This window comes from Gorilla gorilla, chromosome 5, assembly GCF_029281585.2.
Source record: "Gorilla gorilla gorilla isolate KB3781 chromosome 5, NHGRI_mGorGor1-v2.1_pri, whole genome shotgun sequence".
NCBI lineage: Eukaryota > Metazoa > Chordata > Mammalia > Primates > Hominidae > Gorilla > Gorilla gorilla.
The window spans coordinates 97711689-97739332 of record NC_073229.2 but is presented as its reverse complement, the minus strand read 5'-3'; the positions used below and the strand labels follow the sequence as shown (position 1 = coordinate 97739332).

General features: G+C 41.4%; 2 protein-coding genes across 8 annotated transcripts in view; one reads left to right on the top strand and one right to left on the bottom strand.

Moving 5' to 3' along the window:
• The window catches only part of SLC17A5 (solute carrier family 17 member 5), a 58911-nt gene that overhangs the window by 14615 nt on the left and 16652 nt on the right, over positions 1 to 27644 (top strand). For 5 of the 7 annotated variants that reach the window (XM_031012174.3, XM_031012176.3, XM_055390630.2 and 2 more), the window contains 5 exons: positions 906 to 993; positions 2714 to 2800; positions 3913 to 4031; positions 17449 to 17607; positions 23939 to 24071. In XM_031012174.3, the coding sequence (XP_030868034.2) occupies positions 906 to 993; positions 2714 to 2800; positions 3913 to 4031; positions 17449 to 17607; positions 23939 to 24071 (586 nt within the window). The remainder of the gene's footprint in view (positions 1 to 905; positions 994 to 2713; positions 2801 to 3912; positions 4032 to 17448; positions 17608 to 23938; positions 24072 to 27644) is intronic. The other 2 variants (XM_055390631.2, XM_055390632.2) reach the window with 1 other exon arrangement.
• On the bottom strand, positions 20729 to 23024 carry LOC109027152 (small ribosomal subunit protein eS27-like). The gene is made up of 2 exons (XM_055390350.1): positions 22947 to 23024; positions 20729 to 21088 (listed from the first exon to the last, which is right to left on the bottom strand). Exons 1-2 carry the CDS (start codon positions 23022 to 23024, stop codon positions 20831 to 20833), a joined length of 336 nt encoding a protein of 111 aa, XP_055246325.1. The 3' UTR covers positions 20729 to 20830.

Genomic DNA, 27644 nt, shown 5'->3' with positions numbered 1-27644 from the left:
TCAGCGGAAAGTACAAAGTATTAAAACATTTATTCTTCTCTCCACTAATAATAGCACTAGCTACCATTTATCTTTACAACAATTATGCAACCGCCTTGAAGTTCAGGGAGGTTAACTAATCTTTCTGAAGTGACACAGAGAGTGTCCAAGGAGAGCCGTTCTCTCTCACTCTCCTGTGGTATCTCCTCATTTGCCCAGTCTCTATGAAACTCCCTGTTTCCACATCCTGTTACCTCTCCGTGTCAGTAATTGGCATCTACTAGGCTTGTTATCACAGGAAAAAAAAGAAGAAAGGCTGTAAACATGCTAATTGAATTCATCCTTATTTTAATAGGACTGTTTTTCTGGTTGATTGTCAGCTTGAATTTTTTTTCAGTATCCCAAAATATTAGCTCAGTATTTTTTAAAGTTATAAGTTAGTAATATTCCCTTTCATTCAGGTGATTAATAAAGTGAATGAGTAAAATTAACCTTGAGCATGATCCCTTTATGTCCTCACTCAGTACAATTATTTTAGATTTATTGTAACCCTTATCTTGTTGTCTTAAAACCAGTTCCAAAATCCATGAATCTTTGGGGAGTTTTACTTTTTTTTTTAAGAGATGGCGTCTCACTACGTTACCCAGGCTGATCTCGAACTCCTGGGCTCAAGCAATCCTCCTGCCTTGGCCTCCCAAAGTGCTGGGATTACAGGCATGAGCCACCACACCCAGCCTCAAATTCTGAAAGTACTTCATTATTAGATATTTTCACTTAACACTGTAAAAATTTCTCATTTCATGGAACCTGATTCTGGTTTGATTCTTATCCAGAAAATGCGTTTGTAGCAAAATACTTAACTTACTTTAAAGCATTAACAAAACTACCTTACATTTCATCAGAAATATCATGTTCCCTTCTCTCAGGGTGTTACATTTCCAGCCATGCATGCCATGTGGTCTTCTTGGGCTCCCCCTCTTGAAAGAAGCAAGCTTCTTAGCATTTCATATGCAGGTGAGATAACAATTACCAAATTTTGCTGTAATATGTTATGTATATATCAACCTTGGGGAAAAAGGGCCTGCATACCAGAACGATGCAATGTTGGATTGAATGCCCCTTTGGGGAGAACATTAAGTTCCGGTAGTATAACTTTATTACCAATTTTTCTCTTTGGCTCAACAACTTATAGTAATGCAGCTTAATTGACTAATGTCATTTTCCCCATCTGCCATCATCTATTTCAAAGTATGTTGTGTTTTCAGATATTGGTATAGAGATGCTATTTTTTTTTTCTTTTTCTGTTTACTTTTTTGGGGGTTTTAAATTTTATTTTTGTTTGTTTAGAGATGCTATTTAAAAAAAAGAAAAAAAAAGGCCAGTAGCTAGAAAATTGAATGTTTTTGTCCTTAAATCGTGATTTCTGTTTTGATTAACTAATGAATGTATCATGATTCTCAACCCCTCTCTTCATGCATCTTTTTTCTATTGCATCTTTGTTTGCCATCATTTTGATCTACAGGTGAGATAACATGAGTTTTATATATGTGAATTATAATTTTACCAGATTGCATAAGAAATTCTAGCCTTTCTTTCATTGACTGAATTAAAATTTTTCCACTGGACTTCTTTTTAAATACAGTAGTTGAGAAAAGGCCTCTCTGTGGTACTTATAAGCTAAAATCTGAAGGATAAGAACAAACCATTCATGCAGGGAGAAGAGCATTTCAGCCAATCAGAACAGCATGTACGAGGGCACTCAGGCAAGAAATAACATAAGGGTTAAAAGAAGTGGAAAACTACTTTGGATGGCTAGAACTCAGTGAGTAAGGAGGATGATGGCATAAGATGAGGTTAGAGAAAGAGATAAGAGCCGGGTTACATCAGGTCTTACAGGCTACAGGAAAAAATGTAGATTGTTTTTTAAGAGGCATGATTCAATTACATTTTAAGAAGATTATCCTTGCAGCTATGTTGAGATTGACATGAGAAATCTGATGATAGGTTCAAGAACAGGTACTATCTAAGGTTCCCCTTTACCTATTGAATAAATCCCAAACTCCTTGAACTAGGGGCAAGATTCTTTACAGTCTTCACTACTTTGTTGCAGCTAGCCTTATATCTCTGGCAGATAGTGCCTAGCATGGAGTAGGTACTCAGTAACTGTTCGACTGTCCAACCTATTTTTCCAGCTTTATCTGCTTTTCCTTTCCTTTACCCAAATGAAGTTCCCAAGCCTACTTTCTGCTTTACTACTTCCATTCCTTTGCATGTCCTGTTATACTACCTCTGTATCTTTTTTCTAATCTTGTTTCTATGGGACCAAATTTTAGCCTTTTTTTTTTTTTTTTTTTTTTGTTTGAGCCAGGGTCTCACTCCAGGCTGGAAGGCAGTGGCACAATCGCCCCTCACTGCAGCCTCAACAGCTGAAGCGATCCTCCCACCTCAACCTCCCAAGTGGCTAAGTAGCTGGTACTACAGGCGTGCACCACCACCATACCCAGATAATTTTTGTATTTTTAGTACAGATAGGAGTTTGCCATATTGCCCAGGCTGGTCTCAAACTCCTAGGCTCAGGTGATCCAACCACGTCAGCCTCCCAAAGTGCAGGGATTACAGGCATGAGCCACTGTGCCCAGCCTGTTACCCATCCTCTGTAAGCAGTAGACTTGTCTGTCCTATCCTTGTTTCTCTCTCTCCAAAGTTTATAAAATAGTCTTATGTGTTGTTCTAGGAGCACAGCTTGGGACAGTAATTTCTCTTCCTCTTTCTGGAATAATTTGCTACTATATGAATTGGACTTATGTCTTCTACTTTTTTGGTAAGTTTAAAATTTTAACTAAATTATAATGTAACAAATTCAAAATGTAATAATAGTAGCCTAATAATGTTTTAAAAATATATCTTCCAAATCACTGAACCACAGTTCTGAAACACTTCCTGATAACCTGTTTTTCAAGTTGGTATGATTTACTTGACCTATTTGAGTTACGAGCTGATGTTAGTTTTGGAATATTTCTCAGTAGAAATGACTGTTGATCCTGCACTTAAATAGTACATTTGCTATCAAAAAATCACTATCTTAGGTATTTTGAATTTCTTCTCAAGCAAAGTAGGATGTTCTCACTTGGTAGTTTTAATGTTTTTTTTTTTTTTCTTTTTACTTAGTCCCAAGGCATTTTATTGCTCAATTTCCTTGGCAGCATGATACACATTTTTAATAAATTAGATTTTCACATAGACATGTCATGCAAGAAATATATCTGCAATCAAAATTTAAAACTCAACTAACAAAAACAGACATCTTTGGAAATATGCAGATTGTGGAAATGTATCTTCAAAAAGATTTGTCTGGTAGACCCTGATAGGCAAAGTCATGTGGTTAAAAGTTGTTTTCTTCTGGCTGGGTGCAGTGGCTCACACCTGTAATCCCAGCACTTTGGGAGGCTGAGGCGGGTGGATCACGAGGTCAGGAGTTCAAGACCAGCCTGGCCAACATAGTGGAACCCCATCTCTACTCAAAATACAAAAATTAGCCAGGCGTGGTGGCACATGCCTGTAGTCCCAGCTACTCAGGAGGCTGAGAGAGTAGAGTTGCTTGAACCTGGCAGGCGGAGGTTGCAGTGAGCCAAGATCACGTCACTGCACTCTAGCCTGTGCGACAGAGCAAGACTCTATCTCAAAAAAAAAGAAAAAAGTTGTTTTCTTCAAAATGTATAAGCAATAATACAGTTATAACAATTATCCCATTAAAGAATTGAGAGAAACTTGAAATTGAATCCAAACTGAAGTCAGTTTTACATTGAATTTATAGTTACATAATTTTTTCAAGACATGTAAAAATTGTTGTTGGTGCATTCTAATTTTGTGTTTTGTTTTGTTTGTTATTTGGTACATTCTAATTTTATCTAACTATTATTTTTCTATTTTAAGGTACTATTGGAATATTTTGGTTTCTTTTGTGGATCTGGTTAGTTAGTGACACACCCCAAAAACACAAGAGAATTTCCCATTATGAAAAGGAATACATTCTTTCATCATTAAGAAATCAGGTATGGACTTTGACACATTTTAAAAATAATGTCAGAAACTTTTTTTCTTCAGAATTAAGATATCAATTTTTAAAAATAGATATTCCTATTGTGCATGCTCTAGACAAAGTAGAATAGGCAAATGAAATAAACATCCAAAGTATTGTCTGGCTGGGTGCAGTGGCTCACACTTGTAATCCCAGTACTTTGGGGAGGTCTAGGTGGGAGGATCATTTGAGGTCAGGAGACTAGCCTAGTCAACATAGTGAGACCCTTTCTCTACAAAACATTTAAAATATTTTTAAAAAATTTTTAAATACATAAATATGAACAAAGTATTGTCTGAAGAATTCAGTTCTTTCATTTTTTATAGAAAGTATAGTTTTATAAACTATAAAAAATATTTTTAAGTCATTTTAAAACCTTTTAGTGTAGTGATTATCAAATGAGTCTTAAGTTTGTTTTTTCCACTTGATTAGTAGAAAATAAAATGTGTTATTCATGAAAGGATTCTCATTCTGACCATTAGTTGTTAGAAAACCAACTAGTGTGTTTATACAGTTGCGTATCCCAAATCTGAAAATTCTAAATCCAAAATACTCTGAAATCCAAAAGTTTTTGTGAACCCACATGATGCTCAAAGGAAATGCTCATTGGAGCATTTCAGAGTTCAGATTTTTGGATTTTAAGATTTAGGATGCTTGGCCAGCCTGATGGCTCACTCCTGTAATCCCAGCACTTTGGGAGGCTGAGGCAGGCGGATCGCCTGAGGTCAGGAGTTCGAGATCAGCCCGGCCAACATGACAAAACCCCATCTCTGCTAAAAATACAAAAATTAGCTGGGCATGGTGGCACACACCTGTAGTCCCAGCTACTCGGGAGGCTGAGACAGGAGAATTCCTTGAACCCAGGAGGCAGAGGTTGCAGTGAGCTGAGATCGTGCCACTGCACTCCAGCCTGGGTGACAGAGCGAGACTCCATCTCGAAAAGAAAAACAAGATTTAGGATGCTTAACTGGGAAGGTATGTGATACAAATATTCTAAAATCCAGAATCCAAAACACTTCTGGTTCCAAGCATTTCAGACAAGGGATATTGGACCTGTATCTATATTTTAAATGAGTGTCATTAAAGAAAGAGAACAGCACATTTATTATGATATAATATTATAATATGATATACATCTGTTTGCTCTTCTAGAGTAGGTCTTTAGAAAAAAATTTATATCTTATTAAAACCAGATTTCAATCACTTAATTGAGCACAAAGGCAAATCACAAATAAAAATCTATAATAATTCAATATACTAAATTCTCAAACGATGGAAACAAAATGTTTGCCTTTTGAGTAGAATAAAAGAAGAACATAAAAACATTAGGAAAGATTAAAATATACACAGTTTGTTTTCAGCATTCTTATTGGCTTCAAAGTCACTTTATTAGTTTAAGAACATAAAATATTTAAAACTTTTCCTATTAAATTATCATGATTGATATTTTATTTTATTTATTTATTTTTTTTTAGATGGAGTTTCACTCTCTCACCCAGGCTGGAGTGTAGTGGCACAATCTCAGCTCACTGCAACCTCTATCTCCCTGGTTCAAGCAATTCTTCTGCCTCAGCCTCCTGAGTTGCTGGGATTACAGGTGCATGCCACCACTCCCAGCTAATTTTTTGTATTTTTAGTAGAGATGGGATTTCACCTTATTGGCCAGGCTGGTCTCGAGCTCCTGGCCTCAAGCGATCCTCCCACCTTGGCCTCCCACAGTGCTGGGATTACAGGCATGAACCACTGTGCCTAGCCCAAGATTGATATTTTAAATATTTATATACAGTATAACCAGGCAGTAAAATTAAAAACTTAGTCTTGGCTGGGCATGGTGATTTATGCATGTAATCCCAGCACTTTGGGAGGCTAAGGCAGGCAGTTTTCTTGAGCCCTGGAGTTCAAGACCAGCCTGGACAACATAGCGAGACCCCATCTCTAAAAAGAAGAAAAAATGTACTCTTTAACATTTCTTTTTAAGTTTTTTATTTTGCTATAAATGTCTCTACAAGCAGCTGAACTTTAAGAATTATGACCTGTCTTGATCTTTGCCAAAGATTGGCAAAAACTTAGAAACAGAAGAAATCAGCACTGTAATAAAGTTTTAACCAGGTGGAGAGCTCATATCCAAGGTTACTTGGGTCTGAGCCTTCCCAGCAAAAAAAAAAAAAAAAAAAATTAATACAAATAAAAAAGAAAGTTTTAGCTGGGTGTGGTGGCACACAAGTGCAGTTCCAGCTCCTCAGGAGGCTGAGGCAAGGGGACTGCTTGAGTCCAGCAGGTCAAGGTTGCAGTGAACTATGATCAGCCATTGCACTCCAACCTGGGCAACAGAGCAAGACCATGTCTCAAAAAAAAAAGTTAAGTTACTTTGAAAGTTTAGAGTCCTACATGATGTTAATTGAGTTACCCACTTTTTTCCCGTTAAGGAACAGGTAAAAAAAATTTAACACATTATAAACAGATGTTGCCATGTAAAACTTGATATGTTTTGTCATTTTCTCAACATTGATGGGTAACAGCTTGCTTTCTCCAATATTTCATTTTTATCATGATCTTCCAGAACTTATAAAACTTTTGAGTTTGTTTAAATTTTTTAAAAAGCTTTCCCTTGGCCAGGGGTGGTGGCTCGCATCTGTAATCCCAACACTTGGGGAGGCCAAGATGGAAGGATTGCTTGAGCCCAGGAATTGAGACCAGCCTGGGCAACATGATAGACCTCATCTCTACAAAAAATTTAAAAATTAGCCAAGCATGAGGTTATGCACCTGTAGTCCCAGCTACTTGGCTGGCTGCAGCAAGAGGATTGAGTGAGCCTGGGAAGTCAACGGTGTAGTAAGCTGTGTTTGTGCCACTGCACTCCAGCTTGGGCAACAGAGCAAGACCCTGTCTTTAAAAAAAAAGAAAAAAAGCTTTCTCTACATTGATATGTGTCTTAATCTCTCCAAACTTAGGTTGTTTCTCCACACACTTCGGAAAAAGGAATATTCAGAGACAAGAGAGTTAGGAGGAGAAGCCCAGATTGCATTCCTTTTTTTTTTTTTTGAGTCTAGCTCAGTGCCCAGGCTGGAGTACAGTGACACCATCACAGCTCAGTGCAGCCTCAACCCTACAGGTTCAAGCAGTCTTCCCACTTCAGCCTCTCAAGTAGCTGGGACTACAGGTGCACACCACCATGCCTAGCTAATTATTTTTTGTAGAGACGGAGTCTCGCTATGATGATCAAGCTGGTCTCAAACTGCTGGGCTTAAGGAGTCTTCATGCCTAAGACTCCCAAAATGCTGGGATTACAGGCATTAGTCATCTTGTACAACCAGACTGCATTCTTAAAGCACATGACGTTATAGTTGACAATGTTGTAAAATGATGTGTTACATGAAGCTCCACCTTTAAATCTTGGACCCAAGAAATGTGCAGCATCTACTCATTCATTCTTTAAACATTTTTTTTTGAAACTTTACTATGACCTAGGTTCTTTGTCAGCTGAGGACTTAAAAATGAATAAGAGGAAAAAAATAAAACATGGTTCCTGTGGGGCCCAAGGTCTCCAGAGGGAGACAGACATGGATGGACAGAATTTCAATATAATATAGCCTGCATAATGCAGTGCTATAAGGTACGGGACATCTTTGGAACAGAGAAGGTGGCAGTCCTCAGCCAGCCTGGGGCAGACAGGAAAAGCTTCCTTGTGTCAGTGCCTTTTGGCCAAAGGAACACACTTGTAGTTGAACAAGTTGGGTTTGTTGGTTCGTTGCAGTGAGGAAGAAAGCACACCATGAAGAACCATGGGGCATCTCAGTGCAGAGTTGAGAGGAACTTGTTGCAGTTTAGACTTGCATTAGGTGACTTTGGGAAGGGTTTAAAGAATCAATATTTTGCTCTGGATTTGATAATTCTATGATGAATTTTTATCTAGAAGGTGGGGTAAAGCTGTGATTAGTAAGGGCACAGCAGTCGCTCATATTAGCTGGGAGAGGAAGATGTTTCTCATTTTTTGTAGTTTATGGCATTCGTGTTTTTGTCTGTGCTCAGACATGACTGTGGAGTGGTTTTTTTTCTTTTTCTTCTTCTTTTTAGAGACAGGGTCTTGCTCTGTCTCCCGGACTGTCATGCAGTGGGGCGATCTCAGCTCACTGTAAAGTGGTCTTATTTTTGTCTTGCTCCAGCATGCTCATAGAGTGGCCTGGTTTCGGTTCAACAGGACAACCCCAGGCCTAGATGTTAGAACCAGGACAGTTTAGCTTACCGCAGCCCAGGACTGCTTTTTTTCTTTTCTTTTTTTTTTTCTTTTGAGACAGAGTTTTGCTCTTTTTGCCCAGGCTGAAGTGCCATGGCACGATCTCAGCTCACTGCAACATCCGCCTCCCAGTTTCAAGTGACTCTCCTGCCTCAGCCTCCCGAGTAGCCGGGATAACAGGTGTGCACCACCACGCCCAGCTAATTTTGTATTTAGTAGAAACGGGGTTTCTCCATGTTGGTCAGGCTGGTCTCGAACTCCCAACCTCAGGTGATCCGCCCGCCTTCATCTCCCGAAGTGCTTGTATTACAGGTGGGAGCCACCACACCCGGCCTGACTGCTTTTTTTCTTTCTCACTTTCCTGAGAGAAAGAGTGATATCTTCTAGAGAGAGAGTGACACCTTCTAGGAAGTGTGGCTGTTGGGTGTTGCTCTCGTGCATAAGGTAAAGGCAAAAAACAGCAGGAGGAAGAACAGGTGGAAGTCAGGTCACAGAGGGTCCTCTGTGCCTCCCTAAGGAGCTTAGCCTTTATCCTTTAGGCACTGGGATGCCATGAAGTATTTGTAAGCTCGAAGTGACAGAATCAGGTTTGCATTGTAGATAGCTTATGCTGGCAGTCATGTCGAAGGAGATCTGAGCTGGACAAGCAAGAGTTGCAGTTCGAATGTTTTCTCAGTTATCCAACCAAGAAAAAGTCAGTACTTATAGGTAGAAATGTGATTTCATTCTTACAATAAGTGGATTTTACAATTATGATAGCATATATCGTTCTAATTCTGATTCAGAAATTTCTACAAGAAGAGAAATAGGCTGGGTACGGTGGCTCACACCTGTAATCCCAGCACTTTGGGAGGCCAAGGCAGGCGGAGCATGAGGTCAGGAGTTCGAGACCAGCCTGGCCAATATGGCAAAGCTCCGTCTCTAGTAAAAATACAAAAATTAGCCAGGCGTCGTAGCGTGTGCCTGTAGTCCCAGCTACTCGAGAGGCTGAGGCAGAAGAATCACTTGAACCTGGGAGGCGGAGGTTACAGTGAGCCGAGATCGTACCACTGCACTCCAGCCTGGGTGACAGAGCAAGACTCTATCTCAAAAAAAAAAAAAAAGAGAGAAATAAAAATCTTCATTGCACGCTGCAGTTAAATTCAGAAGGACCATCTCATGACTAGTGAGTGCTTTAAGATCATCAGCTACTCCTCTATGTTGAAGATCTCCTTTTAATGAATTGTGGAAAGACATTACCACTTCACCCATTGAAGTGTTCTTTCCTATATATCTGCTATTTTTGTTCTTCTTCTTTTCTTTCTTCTTTTTTTTTTTGAGACAGAGTTTCGCTTTTGTTCTCTTGTTGCCCAGGCTGGAGTGCAATGGTGCGATCCCGGCTCACTGCAACCTCCACCTCCTGGGTTCTAGTGATTCTCCTGCCTCAGCCTCCCGAGTAGCTGAGATTACAGGCATGCACCACCATGCCCGGCTAATTTTTTTGTATTTTTAGTGGAGACAGGGTTTCTGCATGTTGGTCAGGCTGGTCTCAAACTCCCAACCTCAGGTGATCTACCAGCTTCGGCCTCCCAAAGTGCTGGGATTACAAGCGTGAGCCACCATGCCTGGCTTCTTCTTCTTTTCTTAATTCCGAGGATATCATGGGGTTTTCTTGTTTGGTTGGTTCTGGGTTTGTTTTTTGTTTTTGTTTTTGTGTTGTTTTGTTTTTTGACACAAAGTCTGGTTCTGTTGCCTAGGCTGGAGTGCAGTAGCATGATCTTGGCTCACTGCAGCCTCCCTCCGCCTCCCGGGTTCAAGCCATCCTCCCACCTCAGCCCACCAAGTAGTTGGGACGACAGGTGTGTACCACAAAGCCTGGCTAATTTTTGTATTTTTTGTAGAGACAGGGTTTTGCCATGATGCCCAGGCTGGTCTTGAACTTGTGAACTCAAGTGATCTGCCTGCCTCAGCCTCCAAAGTGCTGGGATTACAGGCATGAGCCACCATGCCCAGCCTGAAGATAGCATGTTTTGTAACTGTTTTACTTCTCCTTTATGCCTTTTAGGAGGAGTATACAATTTTGCAGCTTTGCGAAGCAAATCAAATGGGGACCTTGGTTTGAATATTTAGTTGTCAAATTAAGACAGAAATTAAGAGCATTTTTTACATGTAACTTTGCCAAATCAATTTGCTGTTACTTGCATTTGACAAGAAAATTTTTTTTTAAATGGCATATTAGAATATATTCAAATATTTGTCGAGTGATCTTACCCGCTATATTTCACACGTTTCATGACAAATAATTTTTATAGTTTGTCCTTTTCCGTTTCAACTTATATGGAAAAAAAGTTGATTGAGCTATTATTAGAAATTCGATGATACATTCTGAATACAAGATTCAGGATCTCATTGATTTTTCCTTCACAAATTCCATTATCATTTAAATCTCCAAAGTATATTTGCTTTCAAAATGTTGGCTTTGCAAATGATCTGAGCAATTTTAAATTTTTTTGCCTATATGTATTTTCCTTTTTGGGGGGTGGGGGTGGGGAGGACAGAGTCTCCCTCTGTTCCCCAAGCTGGAGAGCAGTGGCACTGTCTCAGCTCATTGCAACCTCTGCTTCCCGGGTTCAAGCGATTCTCATGCCTCAGCCTCCCGAGTAGCTGGGATTACATGCACGCATCACATGCACGCAAACAATTCCCAGCTAATTGTTTATATTTTTAGTAGAGCCAGGGTTTCACTGTGTTGGCCAAGTTGGTCTCGAACTCCTGGCCTCAAGTGATCCGCCTGCCTTGGCCTCCAAAGTGCTGGGATTACAGGTGTGAGCCACCACGCCCAGCCACGCATATGTATTTTCTTTTATCAGCAGTGGTATTTTAGAATAATGTAGCCCTCTAGTAAGAACTTTCAGGACCAGGTGCAGTGGCTTATGCCTGTAATCCGATCACTTTGGGAGGCCTAGGTGGAAGGATCACTTGAACCCAGGGGTTAGAGACCTGCCTGGGCAACATAGGGAGACCCCATTTCTACAAAAAATTTAAAAATTACCCGGTGTGGTGGCACATGCCTGTAGTCTCAGCTACTCAGGAGGCTGAGGTGAGAGGATCACTAGAGCCCAGGAGGTTGAGGTTGCAGTAGCCGTGATCGCGCCTCTGCACTCCAGCCTGTGTGAGAGAGCGAAACCCTGTCTCAAAAAAAAAAAAAAAAAAAAAGTGGCAGGCACAGTGGCTCACGCCTGTAATCCCAGCACTTTTGAGGCAGGTGGATCGCCTGAGGTTAGGAGTTCTAGACCAGCCTGGCCAATGTGGTGAAACCCTGTCTCTACTAAAAATACAAAAATTAGCCGGGTGTGGTAGCAGTTGCCTATAATCCCAGCTGCTCAGGAGGCTGAGTCAGGAGAATTGCTCGAACCTGGGAGGCAGAGGCTGCAGTGAGTTGAGATCGCGCCACTGCACTCCAGCCTGGGCAACACAGTGAGATTCCTTCTCAAAAAAAAAAATGCTTTCATAATTTTTAATTTTTTGCCAACAATTAGACATGATGAAGCCATCGAGAGTATGTGTTTACATTGCTTGATTGGCAAGATAGTAGTGTGTTAGAAACAATAGCAAGAGAATAATTTCTAGATCCAGAACATCAAAAAAAGCTGTTTTGTACCTTCTTAAGCCCAACCTTGTGTTGTCCAGTATGGTAGCCACTAGCTCCACGTGGCTGTTATATTTTTAATTTAACTAATTTAATTAAAAGTTTAGTTTTGGCCAGGCACGGTCTCTCACACCTGTAATCCCAGTACTTTGGGAGGCTGAGGCGGGCGGATCACGAGGTCAAGAGATCGAGACCATCCTGGCCAACATGGTGAAATCCCATCTCTACTAAAAACACAAAAATTAGCCAGGCGTAGTGGCACGCGCCTGTAGTCCCAGCTACTCAGGAAGTTAAGGCAAGAGAATCACTTGAACCTGGGAGGCGGAGGTTGCAGTGAGCCGAGATCACGACACTGCACTCCAGCCTGGCGACAGAGCAAGACTCCGTCTCAAGAAAAAAAAAAAAAATTAGTTCTGGCCAGGCGTGGTAGCTCACGCCTGTAATCCCAGCACTTTGGGAGGCCAAAGTGAGTGGATCACCTGAGGTCACGAGTTCAAGACCAGCCTGGTCAACTTAGTGAAACCCCCATCTCTACAAAAATACAAAATTTAGCCAGGCATGACAGTGAGTGCTTGTAATCCCAGCTACTCAGGAGGCTGAGGTGGGAGAATCACTTGAACCCAGGAGGCGGAGGTTGTAGTGAGCCGAGGTCGCTCCACTGAACTCCAGCCTGGGCAACAGAGCAAGACTCCATCTAAAAATAAAAAAATTTAGTTATTCAGTTACACATATGTCACACATATGACAAGGGTTTTGTTTCACTTCATTTTCTTTCATCAACCTGTTAGAAGGACAAGATTTAATAACCGCATGTAACTACTGGTTACCCTGTGGACAATGTGCATATAGAACATTTCCATCATCATGGAAAGTTCTGCTGGACAGCACTACCTTAAACTCTTGAAGGATTTTTTTATAAATGTCTGCTAGATACGCAGATAGTTTCTCCTAGTAACATTTGAAAATTCATCTTTAACTTGAAAGTTTTTATAAATGAAGACTTTCCCCCTGAAATATAACTTGTAATGTGGAAATACTATAAGTTGATCTTACAATTCATAATGGGAGAACAGAAAACTGTTGTGTTGTACCTAGGTTACAAATGAACACTAAGCTGGAATACATACATTTCACGTTCTTCTTTCTAAGCCTCTAACCCTGTGAGCCTTGTATTCGTTTGATAAGCAGCTATTGAGAACCTGCCATGTGAAGGGCTTATGTGTTAGACATACAGCTCATCTTGGTTGGGTGATTGTTCAAAAACATCAGATTATCAAAAACTCAATTGATATTTATAGGTTGTAAAAACATACCAGTGTGACTAAAATTAAATATTTCTTATTTCAGGTTATATTTCCAAGAGATAGGGTACATTCTTCAGAATATATTCAGTTTTCAGAGATCAAATACATTTACGCTTGTACTTTTCAGCATAAAAGAATGATTTCACTTCCTTTGTGGATTTCAAAGCCATATAAAAAGAGCTATGTTCCAAATTCCTTCAAACTCTAAAATCCTCCCTGCCCTGATATCCTTCTTATCAATCAAGAAGGATAAGGGCAGACTTTTTAAAATCTGATCTCTACAGCAGTGGGTCCCAAACTTGCTGCACGTTGAAATCACCCAGGGATCTTCAAAAACTAGGGATACTTACCTCCCACCCACTCACAACCTATTCAATTGGTCTGTGGTGTGACCTTGGTCTCAGTGTTTTTAAGGCTCCCCTGGGTGATTCTTATATGCAGCAAAGTTTGGGAACCCACTGCTCTATAGAATCACCAGTGAAGCCTTTTAAAACTTAGATTCCTTGGCCCTACACTCAGAGTTTTTTGGCCTTACTTGTTTTTGTTTTGTTTATTCAATAGGCGGAGAGTAGAACACAGGCCCCTATAATTGTAAAGTATAGCTGGAGTTGAAAACCACTGCTATAAAAGAATCAATGTTCTCTCTCCTTCTCTTTCCCTATATCTGTACATCTTTGATCATATTAAAAAATACAACCAAGCGCAATAGCTCACTGGCTTACGCTTGTAATCCCAGCACTTTAGGAGGCCGAGGCTGGCGGATCACCTGAGGTCAGGAGTTCGCCACCAGCCTGGCCGATATGGTGAAACCCCGTCTCTACTAAAAATACAAAAATCAGCCAGGGGTGGTGGCAGGCGCCTGTAATCCCAGCTACTCGGGAGGCTGAGGCAGGAGAATCGTTTGAACCTCAGAGGCAGAGGTTGCAGTGAGCCAAGATCGTGCCACTGCACTCCATCCTGGACGACAGAGCAAGACTCCATCTCATAAATAAATAATTTTTAAAAATTTGTAATTAAAAATCACAAGAGCATATCTACAAAGATGTCAAGTAAAAAGTCCATATGGAAAAGGCCAGAAGAAGGTTGGGCAATACTGGTTCTTCCTCTTTTTAAAATAACAGCAACTGTGAACTCTGAAGGCAGAAACATAGATTGCTCTTGCTTTTGAGAAAAACAACAGTCTTAGCGTATAGAAAATATAAAAATCTGATGCCCTAAATATCAGTGGTATCCAAGCTTTCTTGATCATGCAAGAATCAATAAACAGGTGGGAGGCTCACAATCTGAATGCGTGTGTATATATATATATATATATTTTTTTTTTTCTTTTGAGACAGACTGTTGCTCTGTCGCCAAGCTGGAGTGCAGTGGTGTGATCTTAGCTCACTGCAACCTCCGCCCCCTGAGTTCAAGCGATTCTCCTGCCTCAGCCTCCCGAGTAGCTGGGACTACAGGTCACGCCACCACATCCAGCTAATTTTTGTATTTTTAGTAGAGACGGGGTTTCACCATGTTGGCCAGGATGGTCTTGATCTCTTGACCTCATGATTCGCCTGCCTCGGCCTCCCAAAGTGCTGGGATTACTGGCGTGAGCCACCATGCCTGGCCGTATATTTATTCTTAAGTTATCTATATGTACTATGATACTTATGTATATCATAAAATATATACAGAAATAGACTTTTTAAAGGATCGATAGATGAAATAAACAGAATATACATAAAATTTACATCTTAATAGAAAAAAGCTTTTTTGCTACAACTTAAAAATTACAAATAATTTGTTGTTTTTATTTTTTGAGACAGAGTCTCGCTGACAGAGTCTCGCTCTGTCGCCCAGGCGGGAGTGCAGTAGCGTGGTCTCAGCTCTCTGCAATCTCCGCCTCCCGGGTTCAAGCAATTCTCATGCCTCAGACTCTTAACCAGCTGGAATTACTGCTGCGCACCACCACACCCGGCTAATTTTTGTATTTTTAGTAGAGACAGGGTTTCGCCATGTTGCCCAGGTTGGTCTCGAACTGTTGGCCTCCAGTTATCTGCCCGCCTCGGCCTCCGAAAGTGCTGGAATTACAGGTGTGAGCCACCATGCCCAGCCATAATTTGTTGATATAATAATGTTTAAAGGGAGCAATGTGTTTGACTATGTTATAGTTAATGATCTGCCATTATTTGGCTTGGCGAAGTAGTTGACAAAGGACTCATCAAGAAAAGTGGCAGCTCAGCGGGGTACGGTGGCTCACGCCTGTAATCCCAGCACTTTGGGAGGCTGAGGCGGACAGATCACGAGGTCAGGAGATCAAGACCATCCTAGCTAACACGGTGAAACTCTGTCTCTACTAAAAATACAAAACATTTGCTGGACGTGGTGGCACGTGCCTGTGATTCCAGCTACTCAGGAGGCTGAGGCAGGAGAATCACTTGAACCTGGGAGACAGAAGTTGCAGTGAGCCGAAATCGTGCCACTGCAATCCAGCCTGAGCAACAGAGTGAGACTCCATCTCAAAAATAAATAAATAAATAAATAAATAAATAAATATAAAAGACACTTAAAATAAATCATTTATGCTGGGGGCAGTGGCTCACACCTGTAATCCCAGAACTTTGGGAGGCTGAGGCAGGCAGATCACTTCAGGTCAGGAGTTCGAAACCAGCCTGGCCAACATGATGAAACCCCGCCTTTACTAAAATACAAAAATTAGCCAGATATGGTGGTGCACACCTGTAATCCCAGCTACTTGGGGGACTGAGGCCAGAGAATCGCTTGAACCTGGGAGGCAGAGGTTGCAGTGAGCTGAGATTGCACCACTGCACTCCAGCCTGGGCAATAGAGTAAGACTCCATCTCAAAAAAAAATACATAGGCCAGGTGCAGTGGCTCATGCCTGTAATCCCAACACTTTGGGAGGCCAAGGTGGGTGGATCACCTGAGGTCAGGAGTTCGAGACCAGCCTGGGCAACAGAGTGAAACCTTGTCTCTACTGAAAATACAAAAATTAGTCAGGCATGGTGGTGCATGCCCATAGTCCCAGCTACTTGTGAGGCTGAGGCAGGAGAATCCGGCTTGAACTGGGGAGGCAGAAGTTGCAGTGAGCTGAGATCATGCCACTGCACTCCAGCCTGGGTGACAGAGCAAGACTCTCTTAAAATAAAATAAAATAGTACTTAAACTGCAATATGCTATAATACTCTGAGGGCAAACAAACAAGTGAGGATGCCATTATTAACCCCTCTGAATTGGGGGACTCATACAATTTGTAATCACCTGACATACTCCAGGGCCAACATATTTATTAAATATTAATAGAGTGTGTTTTTTTATTTTTAGAATAAAAATGAGTAAAAATGGAAATAAATAGAAATATGTCTTTCCTCACCCCAACAGACCATCTTGCATACCCCTATGGTGCTTTTACCCTGCTTTAAAGACCACTACTGCATATGGCTGCATACAGAAACCTTGTGTTGCCTAATTTTTATAAATCATTTCAATTGAATAAAGATTGGATAATTAAACATGAATTCTAACAGGACCTTCCAATCTCTTTCCTTTATCCTTATGTCAACCTCTGTATCTGACTGTGAAACTATATTTTAGAAATAGAGAATTCAGGCCGGGCACGGTGGCTCACACCTGTAATCCCAGCACTTTGGGTCGGATCACTTGCAGTCAGGAGTTCAAGACCAGACTAACCAACATGACGAAACCCCGTTTCTACTAAAAATGCAAAAATTAGCCAGGCGTGGTGGAGTATGCCTATAATTCCAGCTACTTGGGAGGCTGAGGCAGGAGAATCGCTTGAACCCAGGAGGCAGAGGTTGCAGTGAGCCGAGATTGTGCCATTGCACTCCAGCCTGGGCAACAAGAGTGAAACTTGTCTCAAAAAAGAAAAAAAAAGAAAGAAATAGATAAATCAATACTGCAGGTGACTTCTGACATTCATAAAGAATGTTTAGGGTTGACATTATAGCTTTACGAATACATTTTTACTTTTTCCTCTAATCTGAATCGTGGACTTTCTAGTTAATATATTTTTTAAAAAATCAAACAACTAAATATCTATCATGTATTTTGCTATTTAATATTTCAAAGGAGTTGATTTAAAAATTTGGAGTTTACTAATTAAGGTGATATTCTGTATGAATTCTGGATAGAGTTTTAGCTGATACGGTACAGATCTAAGCATTAACATAGCCGTAGTTTATCCTAATTATTCCTGTTTTCTTCAGCTTTCTTCACAGAAGTCAGTGCCGTGGGTACCCATTTTAAAATCCCTGCCACTTTGGGCTATTGTAGTTGCACACTTTTCTTACAACTGGACTTTTTATACTTTATTGACATTATTGCCTACTTATATGAAGGAGATCCTAAGGTTCAATGTTCAAGAGGTAAGAAAAAATAATCATCTGCTTCTTATATATATAGTATAAGACCATACACAGAATTTGTTCTCATCTATGTAAAATTCAGTTATTTTGTATCTTCCATTTTACTCTGCTGTCCTAAATTTTAGAGATTCTTATACATCAAAGGACTATCAAGAAAATGAAAAACAACCCACTGAATGGGAGAAAGCATTTATAAATCAAACATCTAATAAGGATCTAGTATCCAGACATATTAAGAATTCTTACAATTCAATAATAAAAAGACAACTCAGTTTTTAAAATGGGCAAAGGACTTGAATACGAATACACATTTCTCCAAAGATATACAGATGGCCAATAAGCACATGTAAGGATGCCCGACATCAGGCCGGGTGTAGTGGCTCACACCTGCAATCCTACCAATTTGGGAGGTCAAGGCAGGTGGATCACTTGAGGCCAGGCATTCAAGACCAGACCGGGCAACATGGTGAAACCCTGTCTCTGTTAAAAATACAAAAAAGGCCAGGCGTGATGGCTCACGCCTATAATCCCGGCACTTTGGGAGGCCAAGGCAGGCGGATCACCTGAGGTCAGGAGTTTTGAGACCAGCCTGATAAATATGGAGAAACCCCATCTCTACTAAAAATACAAAATTAACCAGGCATGGTAGTGCATGCCTGTAATCCCAGCTACTCGAGAGGTTGAGGCAGGAGAATTGCTTGAACCCGGGAAGCGGAAATTGTGGTGACCCAGGATCAAGCCATTGCACTCCAGCCTGGGCAACAAGAGCGAAACTCCATCTCAAAAAATAATAATAATAATAAAAAATAATCCCAGCACTTTGGGAGGCTGAGGCAGAAGGACTGCTTGAGCCCAGGAGTTCGAGACCAGATTGGATAATACAGCAAAACCGTCTCTACTAAAAACACACAAAAAATTTAACCAGGCGTGGTGGCATACACCTGTAATCCCAGCTACTAGGGAGGCTGAGGCACTAGAATCTCTTGAACCCAGGAGGCGAAGGTTGCAGTGAGCTGAGATCATGCCCCTGCACTCCAGCCTGGGCAGCAGAACAAGACTCTGTCCCAGGAAAAAAAAAAAAAAAATGCTAACAAGGCTGACTGCACAACTGCACTGGCTACATGGACTTACTTGCTTTAAAAACTATTAAAGTGAATCCTCAGTCACTCACATTCCAAAGTATACTATAAACATTGGCCTGGCTATGTGGACCAAACCTTAAAACTTCAGGCAGCTAAGCTGTGAAGAACTCCTCTATCTACTTCTGAAAAACAAGATCACTATATAGAAATATTTCCACAAATTGCACTGACAGAAGTTAAATTGAAACTAGGCTTTGGCAATATCATGGGATGGAGTCATTGTGAGCAATCTTATTTTTCCCAAGTTCTCTGTTAACAGAGCCTGATTATAATCTACTACTACATTTCAACTATAAAGTGGGGCTGATTTTTAAAAAAGAAAAAAATAAATAATATACTACTACAGTGATTAATTGCATTCAACTGTGCATTGAAAGGTTAATTTGGTAATTATCATTTGGGGTAAAACTGAGATCCACAGGAAGATTAAAAATAGCAAATCCAGCCAGGCCCAGTGGTTCACACCTGTAATCCCAGCACTTTGGGAGGCCGAGGTGGGTGGATCACTTGAGGTCAGGAGTTCGAGGCCAGCCTGGCCAACATGTGAAACCCCATCTCTACTAAAAATATAAAAATTAGCCAGGCATGGTAGCAGGCACTTGTAGTCCTAGCTACGCGAGAGGCTGAGGCAGGAGAATCACTGGAACCCAGGAGGCAGAGGTTGCAGTGAGCTGAGGCCACACCATTGCACTCCAGCCCGGGCAACAGAGCAAGACTCCATCTCAAAAAAAAAAAAAAAAAAAAAAAAGCAAATTCTCAAAATCATATTAACAAAATCTCTTATTTTACTTATAAAGTATATTTAAAGATTACTACACTGATGTTTCTATTTGAGATTTTCCAGGAAGAACTATATATGGAAGAAATAAAATATCAATAGCTGGCCAGTAATTAATGTTGTGTACTTTAAAACAAGGATCTTTTATCTTGCATTTTCATAGACAAAAAGGTTTATCTTAATTAAAATTAAAAGAAATGTGAATATAGGACCTTCTTTCATTCTGTAAAATAAAAAGAAATGTGAATAGAGTTTGAAAATAATTCTATAATTATATAGCCTATTTTTTAATGGATTTTTTTTTCTTGAAAATCAATGTGTTACATTCATGAAATGGCCTAGGTGTTTTTGTTTTTGTTTTTTTAAAATAGTAGAGATGGGGTTTCCCATTGTTGTCCAGGTTGGTTTCATACTCCTGAGCTCAAATGATCCTCCTGCCTCAGCCTCCCAAAGTGTTGGGATTACAGGCATGAACCACCCTGCCCAGCCATCAGATGGCCTTTGTTCAAAATAAGCTTGCTTTGAGAAGCGTGGTGCAGGCATGCCTCCTTTTATTGCACTTTGCTTTATTATACTCTGCAAATATTGTATTTTTTATGAATTGAAGATTTGTGCTAACCCTGCATGGAGCAAATCTGTTAGCACCATTTTTCCAACAGCATGTGCTCACTTCAGGGCTCTTGATCTTTGATGTTAGTGTTGTAATTGTTTGGGGGCACCATAATCCTTCCCCATATAAGATGGCAAACTTAATAAATGTTGAGTGTCTTCTGATGGCTCTGCCAACCAGCCATTACCCCATCTCTTTCCTTCTCCTTGAGCTTCCCTATTCCCTGAGACACAACAATATTGAAATTAGGCTGGTTAATAACCCTACAGTGGCCGGGCGCAGTGGCTCATGCACCTAGCACTTTGGGAAGCCGAGGCAGGCAGATTGCCTGTGCTCAAGAGTTCGAGACCAGCCTGAGCAACACGGTGAAATCCCATCTCTACTAAAATACAAAAGAAGTTAGCCAGGCGTGGCAGCTCATGCCTGTAATCCCAGCACCTCGGGAGACTGAGGCAGGAGAATTCCTTGAACCTGGGAGGCTGAAGTTGCAGTGAGCCAAGATCACACCACTGCACTCCAGCCTGGGTGACAGAGCAAGGCTCGGTCTGTACAGAAAAACAAAATAAATAACCCTACGATGGCCTGCAAGTATTCAAGTGAAAGCAAGAGTCACATATCTCTCATTTTTTTAAATCTTTTATCTAAAATGTGTTTATTGAGATGGTTTTCCACTCATCTTGATTCAGAGTGCTCTTAGTGCTGCTTCCTCCTGAAGGAACATCCTTCCATAAGCCTTGCTTTTCCTCCTGTAGGCTGGCAGAGGACAGTGGAGCACCCAACACACAAAACTACTGTTTGTGCATGAGTAAAGACTGTGATGATTTTATAGCGTCCTGGGCACTTCACATCCATGAAGTAGGAATTAGTGCTCTGCACCAGGCATTTCTTCTTGTGTTTCCTCTTCTCCTCTTCTGGAGAGGGATGAAGGAAATTTTTTGCAAGAGGTGTGTTCTTGTCGGTAGGTCGTCACGACCAGAAACTCATTTTATTTTATTTTATTTTATTTTATTTATTTTAAGACTGAGTCTTGCTCTGTTGCCCAGGCTAGAGTTCAGTTGTACGACCTCAGCTCACTGCAACCTCCACCTCCCGGGTTCAAGCGATTCTCCTCTGTCAGCCTCCCAAGTACCTGAGATTTCAGGTGTGTGCCACCACACCTGGCTAAATTTTTTATTTTTGTAGAGACAGGGTTTTACCATGTTGGCCAGGCTGGTCTCAAACTCCTGACCTCAAGTGATCCCTTTGCCTTGGCCTCCCAAAGGGCTGGGATTACAGACGTGAGCCAATGCGCCTGCAAAAAAATTGGAATCAATTTTTTTAAATAAATGAATACAAGGGATCATATCCTTGAAGAGAAAACTTAACAACTGTGGAAGGTGCCTGTGGAATGTATAAATGCTGAAGACTTTAGTGTATTTAGGTTGTTGCCCAGGCTGGAGCGCAGTGGCGCAATCTTGGCTCACTGCAACCTCCACCTCTCAGGTTCAAGTGATTCTCCTGCCTCGGCCTCCCTAGTAGCTGGGATTACAGGCATCCACCGCCACACCTAATTTTTGTATTATTAGTAGAGATGAGGTTTCACCATGTTCACCAAGCTGGTCTCAAACTGCTGACCTCAGGTGATCCGCCTGCCTTGGCCTCCCAAAGTGCTGGGATTACTGGCATGAGCCACCGTGCCTAGCCGGCAGTTTTTAGCATTGCAACTTGAAGTGGCAATATTACTAACTGTGAGGAATTATCAACCTTATCCCACCAGGAAACAAAATCAAGATCAGAAAATTCACTTATCTGATTTACTACAGCTTATTCTTTTTTATTCTCCTACTAATATTTTGAAACCATTTATTCTTATACAGGATTTTGCCACAAATAATGATAGATGTGATCCCACTGTGCAGAAGTCTAAATGGAATGAAGTGGTTTTTTTTCTTGTTTTTTGTTTTTTTTCTTTCTGAGACAGAGTCTTGCTCTGTCACCCACGCTGGACTGCACCAGAGCAATCTTGGCTCACTGCAACCTCCACCTCCCAGGTTCAAGCGATTCTTCTGCCTCAGCCTCCCAAGTAACTGGGATTACAGTCATGTATCATGATGCCCAGCTAATTTTTTGTATTTTTAGTAGATACAGGGTTTTGCCATGTTGACCAGGCTGGTCTTGAGCCCCGTCCTCAAGTGATTCTCCCTCTGCGGCCTCCCAAAGTGCTGGTATTACAGGCATGAGCCACTGTGCCCAGCCAAGCTTTTTTTGTTTGTTTGTTTAAGGGAAGTAGAATAGGCAATGCTTGATGATTGGACGCAAAATATGAGGGAAAAGAAACCATCAGGAAAGACTCTCAGAGGCCAGGCGCGGTGGCTCATCCCTGTAATCCCAGCACTTTGGGAGGCTGAGGCGGCCAGATCACTTGAAGTCAGGAGTTCGAGATTAGCCTGGCCAACATGGCAAAACTCCGTCTCTACTAAAAATACAAATTAGCCGGGCATGGTGACACACGCCTGCAATCGTAGCTACTCAGGAGGCTGAGGCAGGAGAATTGCTGGAACCCAGAAGGTGGAGGTTGCAATGAGCCGAGATCACGCCACTGCACTCCAGCCTAGGCAACAGAGCAAGACTCTGTCTCAAAAGAAAAAAAAAAAAAAGACTCTCCAGTTCTGTTAAAAATAAACGTGTGTGTGTGTGTGTGTGTGTGTGTGTGTGTGTGTGTGTAGTAAATAAACATGTAATGCACTTTTGAGTTATGGTTTTACTGGGCACCGATAAATTTTAAGAAATAGATAAATTGTAAGAAAAAAATGAATGGAAGGGAACTTACAGATTTAAAGAGACATAAAAGGCAAATCAAAAAAATTTTAATGGCCAAGACTAAACCGAAGTGTCTAGGGATATACATTTGGGTGATGTAACTATAAATAAAAGTGAGTACATGATTACTATACACCAAAACGAGGTTAATGCTTATTTAAGGGGGGAGGAAGAGGGCTGTGATAGGACTAGGACCATGAAGTGTCTTCTGGCGAGGCTGGCAAAGTTCTATTTCTTGACCTAGATGGTCATTAGAAAGACTCATGAGGCTGGGTGCGGTGGCTCACGCCTGTAATCCCAGTACTTTGGGAGGCCAAGGTGGGTGGATCACAAGGTCAGGAGTTCAAGACCAGCCTGGCCAAGATGGTGAAACTCTGTCTCTAATAAAAATACGAAAATTAGCCAGGTGTGGTGGCAGGCACCTGTGACCCCAGCTACTCGGGAGGCTGAGGCAGGAGAATCACTTGAACCCAGGAGGCAGAGGTTGCAGTGAGTCGAGATCACACCCCTGTACTCCAGCCTGAGTGACACAGTAAGACTCCATCTCAAAAAAAAAAAAAAAATAGAATGATTCATTAAGCTATGTTTGACTTATGTGGTTTTCTGCATCTGCGTTTTATTTTATAATAAAAAAATTTTTTAAAAATAAATGAGTGAGAATGGAAGATGAAAATGTTCAGTAGGGAGAATCCATAGGCTAACAGGAAGGTTTGTCTTCTCTCACAACCCAGATCCCAGAGAAACAGTCAAGATTACCCGAAGCAGATAGGACTAGGGCAAGGCTTATTTCCCTCTGAGACAGATTCTTAGGGACTGCCTTGGACTGAACCCTATAATCCTTCTGACAGCCAGACTTATTTACTGTAATTATATTTAAAAATTAACAACATATTGCTATGCATTTCCTTTGCTTTTGAGTGGTGGTCATTGGCTGTGATGAATGTGTATGTTTTGTTTTTTTCTCTCACCGTAATTAATCCTGTATCTTCTTATTCCTTCCAGAATGGGCTTTTATCTTCATTGCCTTATTTAGGCTCTTGGTTATGTATGATCCTGTCTGGTCAAGCTGCTGATAATTTAAGGGCAAAATGGAATTTTTCAACTTTATGTGTTCGCAGAATTTTTAGCCTTATAGGTAAGTGAAGCAAATCAGGTTTTGTTTTGGTTTACAGTTATTTACCATGTTTACAGTTATAGGAGATAAGAAAACAAAGTGTGTTTCCCACTTTTACACACAGTTAACACAATACTCAACACAGAACACCTCGCTCTGATCACCAAAATGTTTGTGGGGATTTCTGCCTACACATAACCAGTTCTGCAGCGGACACCAGCTAGGTATCCTGTAATTCAGTTCTGACACTGTCCAGCTGGCGGTAGCATCAGATCCTATAGGTTGAGGGCTCAGTTCCACAAGACCGCCCCCCTACTTCGGATACCAATCACAAGTCCCAGCTTGTGACCTCTGCTTCTGACTGACCGGCTATAAATCAGGGTTCCCATGACTGTCTTGTCAGGTTCAGTTAATCTGCTAGAGCATCTCAGAGAACTCAGAGAAACACTTTATTTTATGTTTACCCACTTATTATAAAGGGTATTGCAAAGGATATAGATGAACAGCCAGATGGAAAAGCTGCATAGGGCAACATATGTGGGACTGGGTAGGGAGTTTTCATGCCCTCTCCTGGAACACCACCCTCCAAGAACCCCGACCTCAAAAGATCATCCAAACCCTGTCCCTTTGAGTTTGTATGGAGACTTCGTTAAATGGGCATGATTGATTAAATCATTGGCCATTGGTGACTGACTCAACCTTCAGCCCCTCTCCCCTCTCTGGAGTTTGGGGGTGGTGCCAAAAGTCCCAGACCTCTAATCCAGCCACCATCCTGAAGCTGTATGGGGACCCCCAGCCACCAATTGTCTCATTAGCATACAAAAGACACTGTTACCACTCCAGAAATTCCAAAAGTTTTAGGAGCTGTGTGCCAAAAAACCAGGGTCAGAGACCAAATATATATTTCTTTTTTAAAACAATTTTTTAATAGAAATGGGGTCTTGCTATGTTGCCCAGTCTGGTCTTGAATTCCTGGCCTCAAGTGATCTTCCTGCCTCAGCATCCCAAAATGTTGGGATTACAGACATGAGCCACCACACTGGCCATATTTCTTTTCTTATTTTTTTTCTTGAGACAGGGGCTCACTCTTAGCCCAGGCTGGAGTGTGGTGGCATGATCTTGACTCACTGCAGCCTCAACCTCCTCAGCCTCAGGTGATCCTCCCACCTCAGCCTCCTGAGTAGCGAGGACTACAGGCACACACCACCATACCCAGCTAATTTTTTAATTTTTACTGAAGACAGGGTTTCACCACGTTGTCCAGGCTGGTCTTTAACTCCTGAACTCAAGTCATCTGCCCGCCTTGGCCTCCCAAAGTGCTGGGACTACAGGAGTGAGGCACCACACCCAGCCCCAGCCATTTTGTTTAATTTATTTCTTTAATGGGACAAGGCCTCGCTTTATTGCCCACATTGGCCTTGAACTCCTGGCCTTAAGCAATCCTGCTGCTTCAGCCTCCCAAAGTACTAGGATTACAGGTGTGAGCCACCACACCCAGCCCCCAGCCATATTTTTTAAAATCACAATATCACAACAGTTCAAGACAAAATAAAAATGATAATATTAGTCTTTTATTTTGTTCACATAACAAAACACTATGATGCATTTAAGTGCATTTCTTTACAATATGTTTCTTTTTGAATCATACATTTTGAGGATTAAGATTTATAATATTCACTGGGCACAGTGGCTTATGCCTGTAATCCTAGCACTTTGGGAGGCTGAGGTGAGCAGATTACAAGGTCAGGAGTTCGAGACCAGTCTGACCAACATGGTGAAACCCTACTAAAAATACAAAAATTAGCTGGGCGTGGTGGCAAGTGCCTGTAATCCCAGCTACTTGGGAGGCTGAAGCAGGAGAATTGCTTGAACCCAGGAGGCAGAGGTTGCAGTGAGCTGAAATCGCGCCACTGCACTCCAGCCTGGGCAACAGAGTGAGATCCTGTCTCAAAAAAAAAAAAAATTATAAAAGATTTATCTCCACCATGGCTTATAATTATTTTTAAAATGGCTTGCTGTGCCAAACATCATCCCTCACAATTTTATATATCACTGTGCTTTCAGCTCAGACTTTGCAATGAAGATTTTTATATCAACTTTAGACAAGATGTAATCAAAGTATTTTTAAGCCTCCATCCCTTTTCTAAGTGAATGCATTTTAAGTTTCAATCCAAAAATATTTACTAGCATTATTATATCAAATAAGGAGCTATAAATCAAAGAACTCAAAGAATCCATAAATAATCATGCGTTTCAGACTCTGCTTTCAGAAAGGTAATTTTTTTTTTTTTTTTTTTTGAGACAGGGTCTTGCTCCGTTGGCCAGGATGGACAACCATGGCTCACTGCAGCCTCAACCTTCTAGGCTCAAGTAATTCTCCCACCTCAGTCTCCTGAGCAGCTGGGACTACAGGTCACGCCACAGCACCCGGCTAATTATTTTTGATTTTTTGTAGAGACATGGTTTTACCATGTTGCTCAGGTTAGTCACAAATTCCTGGGCTCAAGTGATCCTCCCACCTCAGCCTTTCAAAGTGCTGGAATTACAGGCGTGAGCCACTGTGCCCGGCCTAGAAAGGTAACTTTTAAAACTATCTAATCAGTTGGGCATGATGGTATGTATCTGTAGTCCCAGCTACTCCAGAGGCTAAGGTGAGAAAATCTCTTGAGCCTAGTTGTTTGAGGCTGCAGAGAGCTATGATCACAACACTGCACTCCAACCTAGGCAACAGAGCAATACCCTGTCTCTAAAAATAGTTAGAAAAAAATGTACATAAAAATAAAACTGTCTAAGACAATCATGTAACTTTTTAAAAGTCTCCAGTAGAGACCCTGGAAGTCTCAGTGACTATACTTCAGTAATTACATTATAAAAAGACCCTGGCTGGGCTCGGTGGCTGTTGCCTGTAATCCCAGCACTTTGGGAGGCAGAGGCGGAGGCGGGCAGATACTTGAGGTCAGGAGCTCGAAACCAGGCTGGCCAACATGGTGAAACCCCATCTCTAATACAAAAATTAGCTTGGCGTGGTGGTGTGTGGCTGTCCCAGCTATTCAGGAGGCCGAGGCAGGAGAATTGCTTGAACCTGGGAGGCGGAGGTTGCAGTGAGCCAAGATTTCGCCACTGCACTCCAGTCTGGGCAAAAAGAGTGAAAAAAAAAAAAAATTAGCCAGGCATGGTGTCACATGCCTGTAATCCCAGCTACTCAGGAGGCTGAGGCACAAGACTTGCTTACACCTGGGAGGCAGAGGTTGCAGTGAGCTCAGATTGTGCCACTGCACTCCAGCCTGGGTAACAGAATGAGACCCTATTTCAAAATAAATAAATAAAAGTAATGAAATTAAATTAATCAGACATGGTGGTGTGCACCTGTAGTCCCAGCTACTCAGGAAGCCAAGGCAGAGGATCACTTGAGCCTGGGAAGTCAAGGCTGCAGTGAGCCATGATCGCACCACTGCACTCCAACCTGACGACAGTGAGACCCTGTCTCAAAAAAACAAGAAAATAAATAAATAAGTAAGTAAATGTAATTGAAATGTTTTTTAAAGTTCCTCAGTTGCAGTATATACAAATACAACATTTCCATCATCACAGAGA

What these genes read in the sequence shown, in the direction of transcription:
- LOC109027152 (XM_055390350.1), bottom strand. Translation starts at nt 23,024, where the DNA reads ATGTATATCCCTAGACACTTCGGTTTAGTCTTGGCCATTAAAATTTTT. An exon ending in TTTTATGTCTCTTTAAATCT is followed by an intron (nt 21,089 to 22,946) that starts GTAAGTTCCCTT and finishes CCTACCGACAAG; the next exon opens with AACACACCTCTTGCAAAAAA.